This window comes from Parus major, chromosome 1 (assembly GCF_001522545.3).
Source record: "Parus major isolate Abel chromosome 1, Parus_major1.1, whole genome shotgun sequence".
In the NCBI taxonomy this organism is placed as follows: Eukaryota; Metazoa; Chordata; class Aves; order Passeriformes; family Paridae; genus Parus; species Parus major.
Genome location: NC_031768.1, coordinates 6,418,004 through 6,437,626, shown reverse-complemented (window position 1 = coordinate 6,437,626; position 19,623 = coordinate 6,418,004). Strand labels below are relative to the sequence as shown.

General features: G+C 37.2%; 1 protein-coding gene across 3 annotated transcripts in view; it reads right to left on the bottom strand.

The window, feature by feature from the left end:
• Positions 1-281: 281 nt before the first annotated feature.
• The window catches only part of EFHC2 (EF-hand domain containing 2), a 57,824-nt gene continuing 38,482 nt past the window's right edge, over positions 282-19,623 (bottom strand). For 2 of the 3 annotated variants that reach the window (XM_015622521.3, XM_015622609.3), the window contains exons 10-15: positions 19,211-19,407; positions 15,557-15,690; positions 11,109-11,306; positions 10,456-10,548; positions 4,097-4,202; positions 282-2,464 (exon numbers count right to left, since the gene is read on the bottom strand). In XM_015622521.3, the coding sequence (XP_015478007.1) occupies positions 2,369-2,464; positions 4,097-4,202; positions 10,456-10,548; positions 11,109-11,306; positions 15,557-15,690; positions 19,211-19,407 (824 nt within the window). In that variant the 3' untranslated portion in view covers positions 282-2,368. The remainder of the gene's footprint in view (positions 2,465-4,096; positions 4,203-10,455; positions 10,549-11,108; positions 11,307-15,556; positions 15,691-19,210; positions 19,408-19,623) is intronic. The other variant, XM_015622701.3, reaches the window with a different exon arrangement.

The window sequence follows — 19,623 nt, the reverse complement described above, 5'->3', positions numbered from 1 at the left end:
ATATGACACACTGCCCACAGTGACAAGCAATGAAAATATTTTTCAGGCCCTGTCTGCCCTCTCCTAGGAGATTGTTTTATGTTTGTCAGTGTTATGCAAGATGCATGGGAAAAAGGGAAAACCAGAAGTGAGACCAATAATTCAGAATGGTATTAGAAACCTCCTAAAATTACCATTATCAGATGAACCCATTTCAACCTTAAAACTGAACAGATCAGTCTTGGAGAGCAGTTTGAGACCCTCATTGTTTTAGAAGTGAGAAACCACCTTTTGTTGTCCAGGTTTAATTTAGTCATGGCAAATTATACCCATTTTTTCCTTAAGACTACCAATGTTCTTACCTGAACCAGATAATTTTCCTCACCTGGCAACAATATATTTACAGAGAGAAAGGATATTCATTCAATCTGAGTTTTCATTTTATTACACTAAATAAGTCATGCTCTTTCAGTCACCTTTCTGATCTCCATTCTCTTGGTCACCCTTCCTGCTCTTCTCTGCACTGATTCCAGTTTCCAGTCTCCTTTCTTGACCATGACCAGACAAGACCAGACCATGACTGAATAGACCTATGCACATGGTTCCACATGAAATTATAAAATATTATATTTCTTGAACTATTTTTTTTCTTTAAGAATGCCTCTTTTGTCTCATACACATAATGAGAAACAAACTAAAGTGAATTGATCTTTTCTAGAATCTACTTGAGAGGTTCTCAATGTTCAGAGTCCCCTTTTCTTGGAAGCCCTCAGCTGTACAAGATTTCCATAACTGAAATAAATCCTTCTGAAAATTGCATTAATTTAGTACCAATCTCAGTCTTGGTGGCATGTTGTAAAAATATCCAGCTTTCACCAAACTGGCTTCAAACACAAATTGCTGTTTTTTATCCTGACACTGTCCCTGTGGTCAGATATTTCTTGTCATATAAAGAACCATTTTCCTCTTTTGGATCAAAAATCAATTCATGGTCTTGTCTACAACTTGGAGCACTTTAGGTTTTTGCCTTTTTAATTTTGAGCTCTGGACACAGACATTCCTTGCCCATTTTATTGCTACCCCTCCTCAGCAGCAGCAACATAATTATGCCTTGTCTCAAGACCTTTTTCACTGCAAAAAAGGGAAAAGAGCTGTCAAAAGCTTCATATTTTGCCATATGGTACAAAGAATAAGAATTTAATTCACATTATCATGCAAAAGTGTAGGAAGGCATTTCTAGATAGAATCGTAATTGAAAGGGGGATCTCCAAGTTTCCAAAAAATTACTCTTGTCTTTCCCTCAGTTTGGGGATTTAGATACATTGGATTCTCATCTTTCTAAATCAAACAATTCTTCCCCAAAATTGTAATTTCAGATTAAAGAAAAAACAGGGTTCTAAGTCTTCCCAGGCACCAGAAGAGGTGCACTGGCTCACACCTCTTCCCCTTCGCCAGTGGAATCTTGCAGATGAATCAGCTCCACCTTCACCTCAGCTCTTCCATTCTTCAGAGTGGGGGAATTATGCCTCTCACAAAAGCACAGAGTAAATCCAGATCTAATCATGGCTTTGAGCTGGCATAAGCTTAAAAAGATACAAAAATGCTAACAGGAACTCCATTAAACCATGGAGAAAGAGAAGGGCATCCATGAATTTTCAAAGGGCAAGTATAGTTCTGCTACAAGAACGTTGCACACTGAAATTGCACTGAAAACCCTTCTCTTCAGAAATGTCCCACCCAAGTAAAGCTGGGTGGGACTAACCTGAGTCACATCTAAAACAAAAAGCAAGAACTGACAGCTTCTGTGTCGTGCCTGCAAAACATTTGCTTCCACTTTGGAAGGCTATAATTATCTCTGATACCAGAGCAGCTTTATAGTGTGCAAAAACCTTGTGGTATTTCCTCCACAAAATAACCCACTTTGACACGAACAGCACTCAAGCATCACCACGGGGATAGAGCAAAACCACAGCTCTGAGCTGAAGAGCAAGGGAGGAAACGTGAATGGAATGGCATTATTGTGCTAACGCAGTCCAACCCAATTTTAAGAGGTCATCCAACAACGTTTGTTTGCAGAACAAAGCAGGGTCAGTCGGATTTTGCACTGTTTGGCTCAAAGATTTCTCAATACTTGCAAATTCTCCATGCAACCAGACAGTGATTAGAGGATCTAGTTTTAATTGTGCCTGTGTAAGTATGACAGAGTGCTGTTGATTTAGAAAGAGTTCCAAAAACACACAAGTACACATCTATGTTGGGACAAGTAATTAAATGCAATAAAACCTACATCTTATTTTTTCTTATTTTGCAAGAAATGTTTTCTGTATCTCTCTACGTAATCTTCGGAGCTGAAGCACCAATCTTAAATCAGTGCCTTGCACAGATGAGATTATTCTTCCTTGCCAAACAGATCATCCAGAAGAGGAGGGTATCTGATCCCAGTCACAGGAGGGGACCGTGGTAGTTGGTTCCAGATATCTGCCCTCTGAAATTAGTAACCCAGAGAATATCTTAGTATGCAATAATGAAAACAAGAACCATTACAAGATGGTCAACATAAGATTGAATGAGCTGCTTCAATTCCTCAGACAAATCTGTGAAAAATTTGGTCTTTATACAGTACATCCTATTAAAAGATTACAGCATGCACATTCTTATGAATGTTGCAATATATTTTATTTAAAATAATTTCTATCATTAGCCCTTTCGCAGACATTTTTAAATTAAATAATGCTAAATTTTCTTCATTAAAATCCTAATACTTCAAATTCTTGAAAGTCATCTATGTCTCAACACCAAAAAACATATACAAAATAATGAGATAAAGAAAAGGAATAAAAAAGAATGCCAGCAGAACCAGCACAGCTCTGCTGCTGAAATCTATCTGTCAAATACAGGTACTGTAGCCTCAAAATACTGCTATTAATTTGTGGTAAGTCACACACAGAATGACAATTGAATTCTAAAGCTGAACAAGATTTAAAACTTTTCCTGTCTCTGATTTTTTCCATTTTGTAGTTATCTCTCTTCAAATATTAAATATTTAACTATCACTTAAGCACAGAATTCATCTATAAAAACAAAAAATACTCCCTCAACAGAGCCTAATAAACACCATGATCCTCAGGACTGCTGAATAAAACATGTGGAAGGGCTTTGATTTTATCTGTACAAGACAGAAAAACTCTTCACAAAGACAAAGCAAAAATAATCAACCATGGAAAGCAGAGCAGACCAACAGCCCTGGGCCCTCGTTAGACACCAACAGTCTGAGATGCTACAGAAGAAAGACTTGGTGGTAAGTCAGGCACGAGTGAGGAGTCTGAAGCAGAGTGCCTGAGGAATATTGGTTTAAACCATGCCATGAGTGAACTTGAATTTAAAGGAATGCTGTGTTTCTAAATGGTCTGAATGCAATCAAACACATTCTGTACAATACATTGGCCTGGCCAGAACAGCAAAATGATGTGTTGGCAGAAAGCCTTTGGATTTATCTGTTACAAAGTATTTAAAATTCAGCATAATTGCCTTATGGACCTTCTATTTTAAAATGTTCCACTCAGCACAAGATAGCAAGATCAGATTAGTCTCTGCAGTTTGTTGATACTGCATTTTTATTTACCCTAAGTAGCAGGCTGAAGATATGCAAAGCTGATCCATCAGTTCTTCTCTCTGTGCACGCCTTCCAGAGATGTTGTGTGTTATGTGCAGGTTTCTGAGGAGCTCTACAAAATGCAGAGCTATTTTCTGCATATGTATCAGTGGAGCTTAAAGTATTTTCTGACTACCTCAGCAAGAGAACAGATCATTTGATATGTGACAGTGATATTTGTGGGGGAAGCAGCACTCATTGTCCATGGATAAATACACCTGCTTCTCCTTCTCTTTTTCTTTTTTCTTCTATGAAATGTCCCAGAGATGTGATATTTACTAGACACCTCCTCATCCCTGCCTGACTTCCCTACTTCATCCTAAACTTCGCTATTAAACCTATTTAAAAAATAATTACTTTATGAAAACAAGTACAAATACACAAATATGAAAAGAGGTTGTAGTGTGTGTTGGCTAAAACAGTCATGTTAAAGTTGGAGAAATTGTATCCAGCCACTGGTTTTACCTTGGGTGGCTCCTTTTCCTCCTTGAAAACACGGATTTGATTCTCTCTCCAGTTCAGTGCATGAATAAGCTTTCTATAGTCTACTTTCTTTTGGTCATCTTCAAACCTGAGAAGAATATCCATAAGATGACTCAAGGTTAAAGGGAATTTTTAACAAAATTATATCATGTTATCTACAGCATACTAATCATTACCTTTGGGATAATAATTTTTATACTACTTTATTTCCAAATACTGGCTGGAGTGAAGAAACAGTACAAAATGCCATGAACTCCTATATTATACATTGTTTTCCATATTCTTACACCTTATTATTGTCTCATAGTAGCATTCAACTTCAAGTTTTACTTCATTTCCACTATTTTCATTTTAGATTTGAAGCACTGCCCAACCTTTTCCAACACCGATGTCACAGCTTTTGACAAACATAGAGTTGGGATGATCAATGTATGATTCCTTTGTATAGAAAAGAAACAATTATACAGGAGACCTGTGCTGTAACACAACTGACCTGGTTTATTATGACTTCTACAATCATCTCCTGAAAATAATATTTCAAAAATGCTGCTTGCACACACCTTGGGATCAATTTGAAACTGACAAACACACAGCTGACTAATGTATCAGCTAATAGCCAGATTTTAAAATCATTTGGTAACAGGTTTATGGCATTGTACTCTATTTCTAAGGATAAATAGATATACTGCTATCAGTTGTGGGTGTCCCCTAAATGCATGAAGATATATATGCTGCCAGCTAAGGTCTACAGGTACATGTGGAAAATGCTATTTTCCTCCCTCAGATTTCTAAAATCCTTACCCTGCACTAACAAGTCCCATGGGAACAGATTTATAATCCACTTCATCCTTCTGCCATTGACTTGGATGAAGCAGCTTCAGAAACAAAAGTCCTCAATTCAGCAGAACACTGAGGTGATTCAGGCCCTTGGGGACCACTGTTCTTTCAGTGTCACCAGCCAAATGTTGAAAGACACCTTTGGGCTGAAGCTTGAAAAGAGCAGCTGGAATGCTCTGCAATAAATACAGCACTGGCAGCTTCTGAAGGACACCTGCCTCACCCACCTGCAAAGGGGACCCAATTTGGGCACAAAAACATAGCCTGGAAGTGTCTGTGCCTCACTGGGGTCTGTGGAGAGACACAGACACCCAGCAAGACTCAGTATCTCTTATCTGGTGTGAGACACCAGGTTAGACAATTCTGCCCTGCCATCTGGTGAGACAAAAACTACTGCACGGGAAACAAGTATCTCAGAAAATCATTTTGCCTTGTCCTTAATGAAATAGCAGTGCACAAAACATGGGCCTCAAAACCCTTCAATCACTGCAGGGGGTTCTCACAAAACTTAAGCATGAAGGCACTTTAAGGGAGAATTTACAGCACAAACTTGAAAAACAATATTGGAGGAGAAATAGATCTGGTGACAAAAATAAACTGCAATAAACTGCAGCTCATCCTTTCCTTCTCCTCCCCCCACACCTTTCATTTAATAGTCAGCAGGAAAGATAATAATAAAATATACTGAGAGCCATAAACAGAGATGGCAGCGATAAACTGGAATGTTAAGTACAGTGAGTTATGCTGAAGATGAAAGCAAAGTCAGAAAAGAATGCTACTGCTACCAGAATTAAATGGAGCCTGAAACACTGCCATGAGAAACCCTCCTATGACAGCCTGCTTCTTTATCATAGTTCACACGCAAGTTAACATTTCCATAAAGCCCTACTTTTGGGGAATATATCTAATATACAGGAAAATTATTATTCCCACTTCCAGTGGGTTCTTAATTTCAGGGTTTGGGGTTTTTTGGGTTTTTTTTTTTGCATGTGGCAATAGGGAAAAGAAACAAGTTTTGCACAAAATGTAATAAGACAATCAAAAAGCTTCTACCTCTTGGAAAAATAATGGCACACAGATTGGAATTTCAGAACTATCAGGACAAATTATTTTTCCTTCTACTATTATGTAGTTACCTTTTACTCATTGTGAAAAGTCAAAAGATCAATTCTACCACCAAGATGGTGAGCTGTATAAGCAGGATTTTTAAACAAAGAACAAGTGAAGGTGTGTAACTACCTAAAATTTCTGTTGAGGCACCAAAGTTGAGGTAAGCATTACTTCTGCTTTTGACAAAAATTTACAAGGAGAAAAGTCCTTTGATGTGACAGCACTAGTGAGCTGACAATATGGGTCTGAAATTATCTATAACCAAGAATTTTAACATGGGCAGAGGAAATGGGATTCCTAAATCCCACAATTAAATAGCTACAGAAAGCATCTTAAAATACTACTCTAGAATAACCCAGAAAGAAAAACAAAAATCTACTCTTTAGATCTTTTTACTGCTGTGACTTATTGTATCAATCTACTAAAAGCACACAGTAGAGATTTGGCACAGAGCATCCACATGGACTGAAGAGATGTTATCATTTTGTGCATTATTAGGACAGAGATGTCATACATTGCAGTGGCTGGAGTTAATAACGCTGAGACAGACAGTGCTCTTCAGAAAAGGAAATTAGATTTGTCTTATCAAGAAGATGCACCAAAGATAGCTTTAAACCAACCTTCTCTTCAGTTTTGCCCTGTTACTTCACCAATGCATGGGATTTTAGACTTTGAAAGTCACTCCTCCATCCCTATCACAGTTTACAGAGCTTTTTATTTTCTTTATCATTACAGAAATAATCGCACATTTCTGCTTCTAAAAATACATTCATAATTAAATACTCCAGATAGGTGAAAAATCTGGTCAAATCACATTATGATTATTCTTGAGGATGCTTTGGTGAGTAAAGGTTACTTACTAATAAGTTTTTCTTTCCCATCAAGAAATCTATACCCCAAAGATTTATGTGAAAGTTTAATGTATATGTAGAGTTTTTAAAATTCCTTAATTTCAAACAACATTTATTAACAAGTTCATCCAATAATAACAGAGCAGAAGCATCTGCTTCTTTAACTTTAGAGAAAATGTTGGGATTCTTCAGCCTGTTTGATACTCTGTAACACAGTTCTATAGGGACTACATTGTCACAGGTGTACACCTAAATTGTCATAAACTGCTCATAGTAAAGGACTTGAACCAGAAAGCACAAAAAGTGACTATTCAATAATAATGGCTACCATCTCCTTTTTTTAATTTCTATTTATACTACATTTACTCATGTCTTGAACAACCATGAATTGAACCATCAGCACCAACAAACTGAGTAACAGGAATAATTTGTCAGATGTTCAAATATGAATTCTAGAGAGCCTTTTAATCACAAATGGCATAGAGAGTCCCAGGCACCAAAGGTAACAAGAAGGCAGCAGAAGAAAGATCTTGTGATCATTTCCACTGCTGCTCCTGCTACTGCACACTTACTGCATCAGGAAAAGAGGGTTTGCTTCCTGAAAGAAAAATGTCAGCCCTAAAAAAATCATTACAGGAGGGAACCAGCTAAAAAAATTATTACCCAGCCACAATCCTGGGAAAAAACTGAGCAGGCAGGAGTGGCCTGGCCTGGCCTGTGATTTCAGAACTGAGATGACCATGTAGATGGCCCTCTGTCATCAGGCACTGCTAGCTGAAGGACTGGAGATTCACCTTTGCAAAACAACAAGCACCCTTCAAACACCCCAGCAGTGTAGAGAAGTGAAAAACTACACAGATGCTTTTAATATAAATTTTAAAAACATAATTTAAAAGACTAGGGACCTACAATTAACAACTAAATTAATGCAGAACAATCAACATGTAATGCTTGTAAACTTGTCATCCATTCTTTCTTCACTCATTTTTTTTCCTTCCTTATCTGCCAGCTGTTTATAAATCCTCCAGGGAAGGAGCGCTTCTTTTTAAGTCCTTGTTAGCATCAATTTAGCATTGCAGTAAATAAAAATAACAAAAAAAAACCCCTAAACTCATTACTTAAGCACTTTGGCAAAATTTATTTATTAAATAAACTTTAATTGTTCATTATGCCTGCATAAATTTAAAGACATGTTTATAATGACTACTGTAGTTTTCTGGCAGAAACAACTGTGTACCATCTGCACTGCTTAATACAGTGTGATTAAATTCTGTATTGCTCTGTGATTTAAAAAGTAAGAGAGAAAATGTTGACGGAGAAAGCAAATACATTTTAACATGCCAGGTAAATTGGAAAAATGTTCATATTGTTGGGTATCTAAATCCTAATTTTTCAACATTCCACAATTAAAAGCACTAATTTACACTAGATGGACAATACAAAATGGTCTTATGAAACCGTAAGATTTTGTGCCAACTCTCCCTTCACTCCATGGCAACTGAGTGGTCTTTGGGTGCAGTAAACAAAGTCTTGGGTCATTTAGAGGTGACCAAAAAATTAGACAATAATTTCTAGTCCCATCCTGTGCTTTTAATAAGTGACATATCATTGCAGTATAATTTACAAATCTAAATAATAAATACTTTAAGAATACTAACTTTCAAAATGGAATACAGTCATTAAGTCCTGGAGAAAGTCTTTGTCACCTAATCTCAGATAGCAAAGCTGAATAAACACAGAGCTTCAGCCTTCAACTATTATCAGATCACATTGTCCAGCATCATTTTATAGCTGAATAGGGTCCAGCTAGTGCATTAGCTATGTATACTGGTTTTGTGGAATCAGTCCAGCAACTTTTATTGTACCACTTTCTTCCTTCATGAATACAGACACACAGAATAGATCCACCAGCCCTTGTGCTGGAAATATTAGTGGACACGAAGGGGAGGGGAAGGGGAAGGGGAAGGGGAAGGGGAAGGGGAAGGGGAAGGGGGGGGGAAGGGGAAGGCTGGCTGAGGAGATAACTCTCTTCTCCACCACCTACAGAAAGGACCCACAGCAGCTGAAACCCCATCCAGCTGTCATAAAGTCAGTACCTTGCTAAAGTTGGGTGAAATCCAGCCGTTGATATCCTCCCTGTGTTCTAAGCTGATCTCTAATTTTTATTATAGTGTACTGGGATTTTTCTTTTTAACTGCCTATACTCACTCCTTAGGAAAGTAGAGGTTCAGGGTAAAAAAGCTTTCCCTGGTGTAAATTCACAAAAAAATAAACATGTCCCTAGAGCCCAGGATGTGTCAGGCTTGTCTGCTTCTTATCAGAACTGACTTAGTACATAAAGGAAAACTTCCAGTGCCTTATTGTGCATCTATCCAAGTTCAGCTCTTAAGAAGTGGAATCTGTGAGAACCCTTTGTCTAATATGGGATATCAATTCTCCTTCAACAATTGTGTTGGGCAGCTTGGTGGGAGTTCTAAAATATCAGTTGTAGAATACTGTTAAAATTCTGACATTTCTGAAGACTAATGGTTATAATTCAGTGTCAGAAGTGATGAACAGCAGTAGGAAGAAGCTTTATCAAAATGGATTCCACATGTCTGCCTGACATGGGTCTTTTCCATTATTTACTAAACCCAGATACTTAATTTGCAACTCCTCCTGAAATCAGGAAGTATATTTACCTGAAGCAGCTAAACATGAAAGAAGACCAGATCCGATCCTGTTTCTAACACAGTATGAAAGCACAGACAAAACATGTGATTTAATGATTTCCCTCAAGGGAAAGAAGAAACCAGTAAATATACATTTAAACCTATTACCAGAAAATCTGGCCAGAAAAACCAAACTCAACAAGACATGAGTATTCAGAACACCACAGCTTTCTCTGAACTCTAGTGTTTAATACAAGTGCATGAAACACTAGTTCTTTTCACTTCTATTCCCATTAATACAGCCAGCAAAGCAGTTTGTCTCAAAAAAGCTAAATTTGTTTTGGAAAAGTAACAAAGCCATGCTAACATTCCTTTGCCTTTTTAAAAATGACAATAAAATACGTTTCAGGTGAGATTAATAGGAGTAGCAAATCAATTTTGTTTACTACTGATGCTGTCTATTTGATAAAGACACTTCATTGTATTCATGTGAGTGTGTTCCTTGGAACTCACACAATGTACTTCCATAAGATTATTGTTTTTATGTCACATCTACACAAAGGAACAACTAAAGCAAAAAAGTGCATCTCATTGAAAATGATAAGTATCAGCAACTGACTCTGGAAAGATTAATTCCACAGAATTCTGCCAAACCCCAGATGATTTACCATGCCAGGCAAAATGAAGAGAAGTTGCTAAGATGGATGCATCTCAGTTGATTATAAATATTCTATAAATAGGAAAGTCTGTGTGTGAGTGTAGGGACAAAATCTGCATCATGAAATGATTCATATTAGATAAATGACAAATTCTGAGGATTTGTCTCTGCAGTAGATATTTAGCATTGATCTACACCCATGCATGCAGGTCACACTATCTGCCCTTAAGTTACCTGGCCAGCAAAGTTTCTAGAAGACCATCAGGAAGTGGCAACTTAAAGGATTTGAAAATAGTCCTGCAGGTCTCATAGGGCAACAATCCACACCTGCACATCAGAAAGAGAGGGGTGGAAATATAGATTAGGTATTTTCCAGGTTTACTTCAAGTGAATGTTTCTGTGCATAAGAAAACACATGAGGAATATCACGATGGAGAAAAAGACAACCAAGTTTTATGAAATTTTGGTATTACAAAGCTGAGAAACTTGAAGGTGACGTTGTAGCCTTTCTTATACTGAGATCCTCAGTGACTCTCTGTGATTCTTTATTCATGACATCAGAGAACAAAAAGGGCAAATGAGTCACATAAAGAACCCAAATTCTTTCTTCTTTTTCCCCCTTAAATCACTATTTCTCCTCTTTGATTTAAAATCATGTGTTTTGCCCATGAACTAGTATGTGATGTCACAGAATGTTAAATACAGCATCTACAATAAAAAGTCCACATACAAAATGTAAAATAGACAAAAAACTGTCCTCTTCCTGTCTATTGTCAAGTGCTATGAGAAGCCTAACATTACACATTATATTCTTTGGCCACAATATACCATTTGCTCAGCAACAGAGTTTCTCAAATAATAGCTTGGGATAAAGAGAGGAAACTTACTTTTCTCGGTCGTTGTACAAAAATACAGCAATCAACTGTTCAAAATATTCAAAGGCATTTTTCTTTAGTTTGTCTTGAGCCACTGTAAGGAGGAGGAGCAGGTCTATTTGATTGTCGTCTCTCATGCCATAGTGACGTCCAAGAGTCATAATTTCGTGTTCTGAAAATCCTCCACCAGCTACACTGACTATCCAATTTCTATTCACAGAAACAACAGCCTACATTAGTTTTAAGTAAATAAGTTAAAACCAGTTAATAATCACCAATTTTGGGAGAGGATGTCCAAATTTCCTCAGTAGCTGTCTATACATATAAAAATACATCCTAACCACAACTGAAGTGTTTTACCAGAGATGCCATATAGCAAATTACACCAAATCACAAGTTCCCTTGGCAAGAATATATGACAGGAGGCAGCAGCAAGAGCAGCTTACACTTGGATGCTGTAACTGGAAAATCAGATCCCATGCAGGGATGAGCCTGGGATGTGTTCTCCCAAGCCTGTGTGTGCTGCTCAGACAAATCATCCCAACCCAAAGAAGAAGAAATTTTCCTGAGATCCATCAGATGGGACAGTGCAGCTCCCTCAGCTGTTACAAGGCCTCTTCTCAAATTTGAATTAGTCTAATTACTTTGGCTCTATGATCCCAAACATCTGCCTCTGGTGCACTCACGTTCAACCAGACTTTTTAACAAGCAAGTATCAGCATAGGCCTATGTGTCTCAGTCAAAATTAGATTAATAATAAATAATACTTCTGGATGAACTGCATTAAGAATAAACTTCATCAAATTGCTGGTGCAATTAGTGCTGTACCTTGTGATACCCATGAGGACACTGAATCACTGATTAAACACCATTCCTTGAAAACAAGTGGAAGAAATGAGTAGTGATGCACAAAGTTCTGACACAAGACCTAAATGGCTGCCTGGAGAATACCTGAATAGTTGAATTAATCTGATGAAGGATCTCTTTAATATCCACATGTGAATGGAAAGCACAGAAACTTAGGACCCTTCCAAATTTGCAAACTTTTAACCAGAAACATAGATCTTCACTTGCTTGCTCTGAGAGGCCTGTGTGGTCCTGTGCAAATGAAAGGATCACTTCATGTAATATGACTGCACTGACACAACTATTAAAGAAAGGTTAAATACTGTAGTGTCTACTGTGATTCAACTGCTTCTTTTTTCATATTAAATAAATCAGATTGATCTTTTATTTGCAGTGGCAGGAAATAAATACAAGGAAGTGACAAGTTGTTGACAGTAGCAAACCTTATTTGAGACTACACAAGCTTAATGACCAAGAGCTGGTCCATCTATTAATATTATTATCTTGTCAGTATTATTTTTCCACTTACTGGATATTATTATTTATATTGCTGCAGCATTCAGAGATCCAGTCAAAGCTGGAGCCTCCTTCCTGCAGCCTGCAACAAACACCACTGCACACACCAAGAGGACAATGCTGTCTATAAGCCTGGCACTCCAGTGCTTGGGCTGGCAGAACTGAGGGTTGTAGATAACATCAGCTGTTTCCACTGATTGGATTTCCATACATGGCACAGATTTTTTCCAGTGTCAGGATTTTAAAAGTCTTTTATTTTTTCAGTCCAATCAGTGACAATCAAATCACCAAAACCTGCAGATAAAATTATTTCACTTGGGAATTAAGGAATATTTTAGTGATTGTGAGGGACTAATGAGTAAGACCCAAGACTCACAAACAGAATGACATCTAAACTCTCCCTGACAAAAAAAAAAAAGACAAAAAAAACAAACTTCAATAATTGTTCCCACAGCTTAGCTATGTCTTGTTTTACTTCTTTTTTTTTTGTTCTAGAAGAATAAGACAGATTGCAATCTGAATTTATTACAGAAAGAACAAGCCATAATTAACTTCTCAAAAGAGCTGCTTTTCAAGCTGAATTGAAGATAGGCATCTTTGTTAGAGCCACATGGTTCTTTGTCTCTAACAGAAAATGGTCTTGCCAGTAGCTTATGAGAAAGAACAGACTGGATAGGGCTGTGTGATGCACAGGCATCTAAATTTTAGTTATTTTTTAATTCTCTTTTTAACAAAGCTTTCAATAGTTTTAATGATAGCTTAGGGGATAGCTTCAGTGTACATCACACATTTATTTCCTGGATGAAGTACTGAAGATTTGGGTTCTGAAAGCAGTTGAAGTAAATTGTATAATTACAATTCTCTTCAGTACATCACACTTATATATGTAGTTTTACATGGAGATTATATAAAATTATATAGGTAGAAAGGAAGAAAGCTGAATAGCCAAATTCAGAGCACAGTAAAGCCTCAGCTGTATTTAAGATAAAGAAAGAGGATTGTCATTGAAGCTGTCATACAGATAATTGCCTGTACTAAAAATAATCATTTGTTGTTAGTTATAGTCATCAAACGTCATGGCAGATTAAAAATAAACAGAGATGTACACAGTAAGAAACTGAAAGAAGAAATATTCTAGTCACATAAAAGTATCTTGGAATTTTCATAGATGTAAAGAAATGTTCTTATTTTTTCTTGTTATTAATTTTTTTTTTTCATTCTAAAATAAGATACACAGATAATAATAATAATGAGAGCCTTTAGATTACTGGATGTAATACAAGCTAACAGAAACAAAACCTACTATCAGTATAGAGCACAAATTCAAGGTTCCTTAGAGGCAAATTCTTGCTCTGGCAGTGTGAACATCCCCTGTCAGACCCCAGGCTTTCCCCTATAGGAGGGATGGGGACCATTAAAGGGTGTTGAGACTGGCCCAGGTGAGCACTGAGGCCCAGAAAACCCTGAGTATTTGGGTTCCCCAGATTTCCTGCTCATGGAGAGGGATCCTGCATTTTTTGTGGCTGAAACAAGTCTCTCAATACCACATGATCAGACATGACATGTGTGTCATCTCTCTCTGTCACAGAACAGCATCACCCTAAATTAAACAGTTGAACTGTTCACAGCTGCACAGATTATGTCCATAATTAAATTTACACCAAACTGAGCCTCTTCTGGATGAAATAAAAACATTTCCCTGTCATTTAAAAGCCCAAACATCCCTTCTACAAGTTTGCTTCCCTATTATACAAATGTTCCAAACCTTTGAGTTGCTCTTAGTGCATACACAAAGTTTTGCAGATGATTAGTTCATAATTTGAAATAAAACCATTTTTTTAAAAAAAATTCAAATAGTTACCTTTTACATAAATTAAAAGCCTTTTCCAGGTGCCAGAAACTTTTTCCCACTAAACATGAACTTTCAATTTGCTGCCTTCTTATTCAAGTAATAAAATCTCCCAATGCAACTAGAGATTCAAAATCTTCCTTCTGCTGAGTAAAATATCTGAGTTCAGATATTTTTGACCAAAAGCTGCCAAAAAATGTGGCCTCTTTCAGTTTAAATACTACCTTTAAAACACTTATTTTTCATTTCTGAATACCAGCTTCTTTTAATTTCTCACTGCTTTCACTTTGAAATGCTGAAAGAACCTTCTGCTGACCTATTTCTCTTCTGAGATACTTCAGAAGCAATTCCTGCCTTGGTTACCATTCCTATGGAAATGACATTCCATGCAATATTCATCTACTTACCTGCCTTAGTTATTACGACAGTTCCTAAACAGACAGTGTATTACTTCTGTGAAAACCAAATGCTTGTAAGTAAAGTTTTCTCCTTTTTCACATCATTAACCTCACCAGTACTGTGCCCAGCACAGTTCATACACTCCAGTATTGTGACTGTGGGATAAACTGAAATAATTTTGCATTTGAATATGATTTCCTCTTTCATGTATCTCTATACCTGCCCATTGCCATGTCTGGATCATTGCCAGAATCCAGATTTCTGCTCCCTTTAGCTATGCTTAAATTACTACTCAAGTATTAATTATTGTTCTCACTCATGCTTTCCAATCTTTTTTAAACATGCTTAGCACTGCCTTCTATAATTTCAACACACCTTAGCTCTGTAAAGACTGTCTACTTTACCAGTGGCTCAAAACCCAAACACCATTTTCAGGAGGCAACTTGAACATTTCTACTTGAATTTCAAAACTACTGTTTGACTCTCAGGATGGACTTTTCTTTATCTTTCAGCATATATATTACTGCTTACTTTTGCCCTTCTTCACAACACTATGTGTCCATAAAAAAGCTCCATAAAAAGTAGACAGGATTTTGGTTATGCTTTTCAGCTTACTTGAAACTCTTTTTTTTTGTTGTTGTTGTTGTTGTTTTGTTTTGTTGGGGTTTTTTTGTTTTTCCTGGAGCATGGATTTACTTTCTTTTGCACACATAATCTCCAAGTAAATGCAAAACAAACCTATGCCACTCATCAGCTACTGGGCAGAAAGCATCAAAACCCAGGTATGCTTTATACATTGTGGGGCAGTATGACTTTATTAAATATTAAAACCCCAAATCCACTGTCTTACCTGAAAGTGTTATACCCAATCACATTGGTACGCTCAGGGTCAGTAGTAGCAAATGTCTTTCTGATTTCTTTGGCACGAGATTCAGTCATGTTCTTCAGTTTGTTGAGGACAACAGAAATATCAGCCATGGGGAACTTAAAAGAGGAAAGTAAGATATCAATTATAAGGGCCTGAAGGATAGGATGCCATCCAGAGGGACCTGTCCAGGCTGGAGAAGTGGGCCCATGGGAATCTCAGTAAGACTATCAATAATATAAACAATTAAATAAAAATAATCAGATCATGCATTCTCAGAAAGTTTAGCACTGGCACATAGAAGAGCATCCAGTTTTGCTTGAAACATTGCATTTTTAAAGCTGAAGTAGAAACATTTAAAGTACAGTTGTAATGACTTGGCCCTCATTTTATGCTGGTGTATCTCACTGAATTCTCAAGTTATAAATTTCACCATATTAAAGCTAATTTTTCACCACTGGCTCCAGTGAAATGTTCCAACAAATAGTCTCATTCCTTTTTCAATTATATTGTCTTATATACTCAGGAATAGCACATTGGAAATTTTTTAGGAACCAATTTTACCTTCTGTGTATAAAAATGCTTAAATGTTTATTTCTTCCTAAATAGACCATTAAAATAAATTTGAACTCAGATTAAACACAACTGAGGCACTAAGGCTTTCAATCTATATTCAAATTGTTGTGTTAGTGCTCTACCAAAGACTGATTCACTATATGCATTTTTAATATAAAACATAGAAGTATTTAGCCATTAAATTGGGGGTGATTCAAGTATGATTATCTGCTATGTCTTTATATCTGTCATGCTCTATCTGTTTGAAAAGCACAATGAACTGCCTGAAAATACTTTTCTCCCATTTCTTCCAATAGCAATTATTTGAAATTTGGTATTAAGGACCAGGACACAAAAACCGGGCCTCAGTCCTAACTGTGTTGAAGTGTATCTACAGCTTTGTATCAGTTCAAAGTGAACTAGCAAAGAGTATTTAAAGTCCCTGTGGCACTACCAGAGCAGTACAAATTGATCCAAGTTTAATCAATACATCAGCTCTTGCTTCTCGGAATTGGAGAAGACAATTTCTGCCTATGCCAAAACCCCAGGTGCAGCCCTGGCAGGCAGTGCCCTGCAAGGCAGCAGCTTGGAGCAGCTGGACCAGCAATCAAAGAGTTTTAGAGGCAGCAGCTTTTCCAGGCCCCTCTCCAAGATATTACTTTTTGTTTGGGGCATAAGCACACAGCCTTCTGTAGATCAAGCAAGGAACAGGGAGAAAAGACTGAGCAGAAGGATTCAGAGAGCAGAGTATTTTAGGATGGACAAATATTCTGAATATTTAAGAGCTTTTCTCTACATTATCAAAACAGCTATTTTTACATCTTTTTTTTCCCTAAACAACATATTCCAAACACCTACATAGGCATTGAGTATCTGAGCAGCATGGCAATAATTTCACCAGCTTTCCCCCTTCTCTGTAACTCCTGACATGTTTCTAGTCACAGTCTAGTTTGGTTTGATTGTCTTGCTTAACTCAGAGATTATTATGCTGAATTCAATGGAAGTAAAATCCTTTTCTGTGTTTGTGCTGCAGCACGCAGCAAAGTTAGAACAATTGATACAGTTCAGAGATGCTGAATTCCCTTCCAGTGATGTCTTTTTTGAAACAGTTCCCCCCAAACCTGGATAATACCAGTAGGACTGTGCACAACATACCTGTTCTGTTTTGCAAGCAAATCTACACTTTATAAATAAATATTTTTTCCCTCAAATTGAAAAAAAAAAACAGAAGTTCTGAAAAGTTCTGAACTAGGTCCTTGAAGTTACTTTCAGTCAAGGTGGCAATCAAAATGACAAGACCTTTTACATAAAAACAATACAATAAGTATAATTTTGAAACAGAAAATTAAAACTTTCCAACTATCTTAGATAATGTCAAACAAATTTTCAATATTAACCTGCACTATGATTACCAATCAAAATTTCATCTAAATCACCATATGCCTATAGAACTATGGTCAAAATGGCAATTTCCATGAAAAAACTTTCCATATGGATTTCTTTCACCAGTTTTCAGAAAATATACTGATGTGTTCTACTGGAAGGAAATCTCTTGTCTATTCAGAAGGAAAATTATTTGTTTTCTAATTTTAGAAACAACCAACAAATAGCCATCTTTATATTTTTCCCAACAATCTTCCAGCTCTGGTCTTCTCTAGTAATTGCTGAAGTTGTTGTGATTCGAGTATGTGATGCCCTGATGAACTGAGGCAAACTTCTGGAGCTCTAGTCAAAGGATGTGAGTGAAGTACCTACCCTCTGGGAGAATCAATCTTTTTTTTCTACCAGCTGCATTAAAACCTTAATTGTGTGAAGAACCTCTCAAAATTCACTTTAAGGACATATTTTCAATGTTGCCTCTTCCCATTTCGCAGATTTTATTTTGATACTGTGCAGTCATTTAGTCTGGACAACTAAAGTCTCATCCATTTGATCCAGGACAGTCAATGCAAACAACATTCTAAAGAACATTTACAATCTAAAGATGAGCTCTGCCTTTTAAACAAAAGGTTTGGTTTTGATTCTTCAAGGAGGAGAGACCGTCCAGCAGGAAGGAAACACACTGAGTTGTATTTTTGAGGTTTCAGCTTTGTATTTTACTGCTTTAAGCATTTAGCAGCCTTAGCATTTCACATCCACAGGCATTTTGCAGATCATCCTCATTGTTCCAGGGAAGGCAGATGGTGCTAATCCACATTAATTTACAAAAAATTGCACCATTCTGCTAAAGTATAAAGCAGCAGAGGCACCCTAGCTAGTAATTTATTGTTGCTCTCTCCTCTGAAGGCAACAAGAAAAGACAGTAAAACTCAATAAACACTGTAAGCTTAAATTCCTGACTGTGATATGAATTTCTAATATTACAAGGGAAACATTTTGGTAGAAAAATGTGTATGAACCAAAAAAATCAAATCAGGATATAAAATAGCCTCATCAGTAAGACTAAATTTGATGTGTCCACATCTTGAGTACTGAACACTGTTCCAGTCTCCACATCTCACAGTTACTTTGCAAGGACAGAATAAAAAGGGTGAGACTCTTAGCTGCACAGGATTAGGCTGAGGGGGAAGAATGTCTTAGATTTACAAAATTATGAAGGTGGTGCATAAGGTGAATGGGATCTTCCCCAAACCTCAGAACAGTATAACTGGCCTTGAAACTAGTGGGAGGCTGGTCTAAAACAGATAAAAGATACTTCTTTTATCAGATATGTGTTTTTCATAGCAAGCAGTGAACTTTTCAAGCTACTGCCACAGAAAGTTGTGGAAGATGACAGTATCTGTAGGTTCAGCAAGGGTTAGATCAACTCAGGGACAAGAGGTTCATGAGCAGCCTCATGAAGGAATAGGCAGGGATATCCCTTGTCACAACCCCTAATGCAGACTGAGTGGATTCTGAGAAAGGAAAAGGGAATGGACAGTAAAGAGTGGCCAGACTTGCGTGCACTCCCAGCTGGCATCTCCTAAATCCATCACTAGACAGAGAGCTGTGAGCTTTGGGTGAAGAAACAATATAAATCATTCTGAAAAATAGATGGATAAACCAGTCCTGAGGGATGATAGAAATTAACAAAGCCTGCTTCACCTCATTTGCATTCTTCTCCATGTAGTTGAACGTGTATTCATCAGCATCCACCAAAAGAAAATTGTGACCATGGAAACAAACTCTGGCTCCAACAAACAGATCCTGAGCCTTGTAGTATTCAGATGGCTCACTCTTAAAGAGTTCCTGCCCAGGCTTCTTAATGCGACTTCTTTCCAGGAACTTCCCACCAGCTATCCCTATGGGAATACAATTAAAAATAATTAATTATGGCTTTACTTGGAACAATAAACCACACACACAAAAAAACCTCCAAGCCATCGAGAAAAAGATTATTTGTATTTAAATATCACATTTTGCTCTCCAGTTTCCTGTCTCAGAACACTCTCTTCCCCTCCCTCTTGCTGCTAAAAGGACTGTCTCTGCCAGTGTCCACAGCAACAGTGACATTGTGC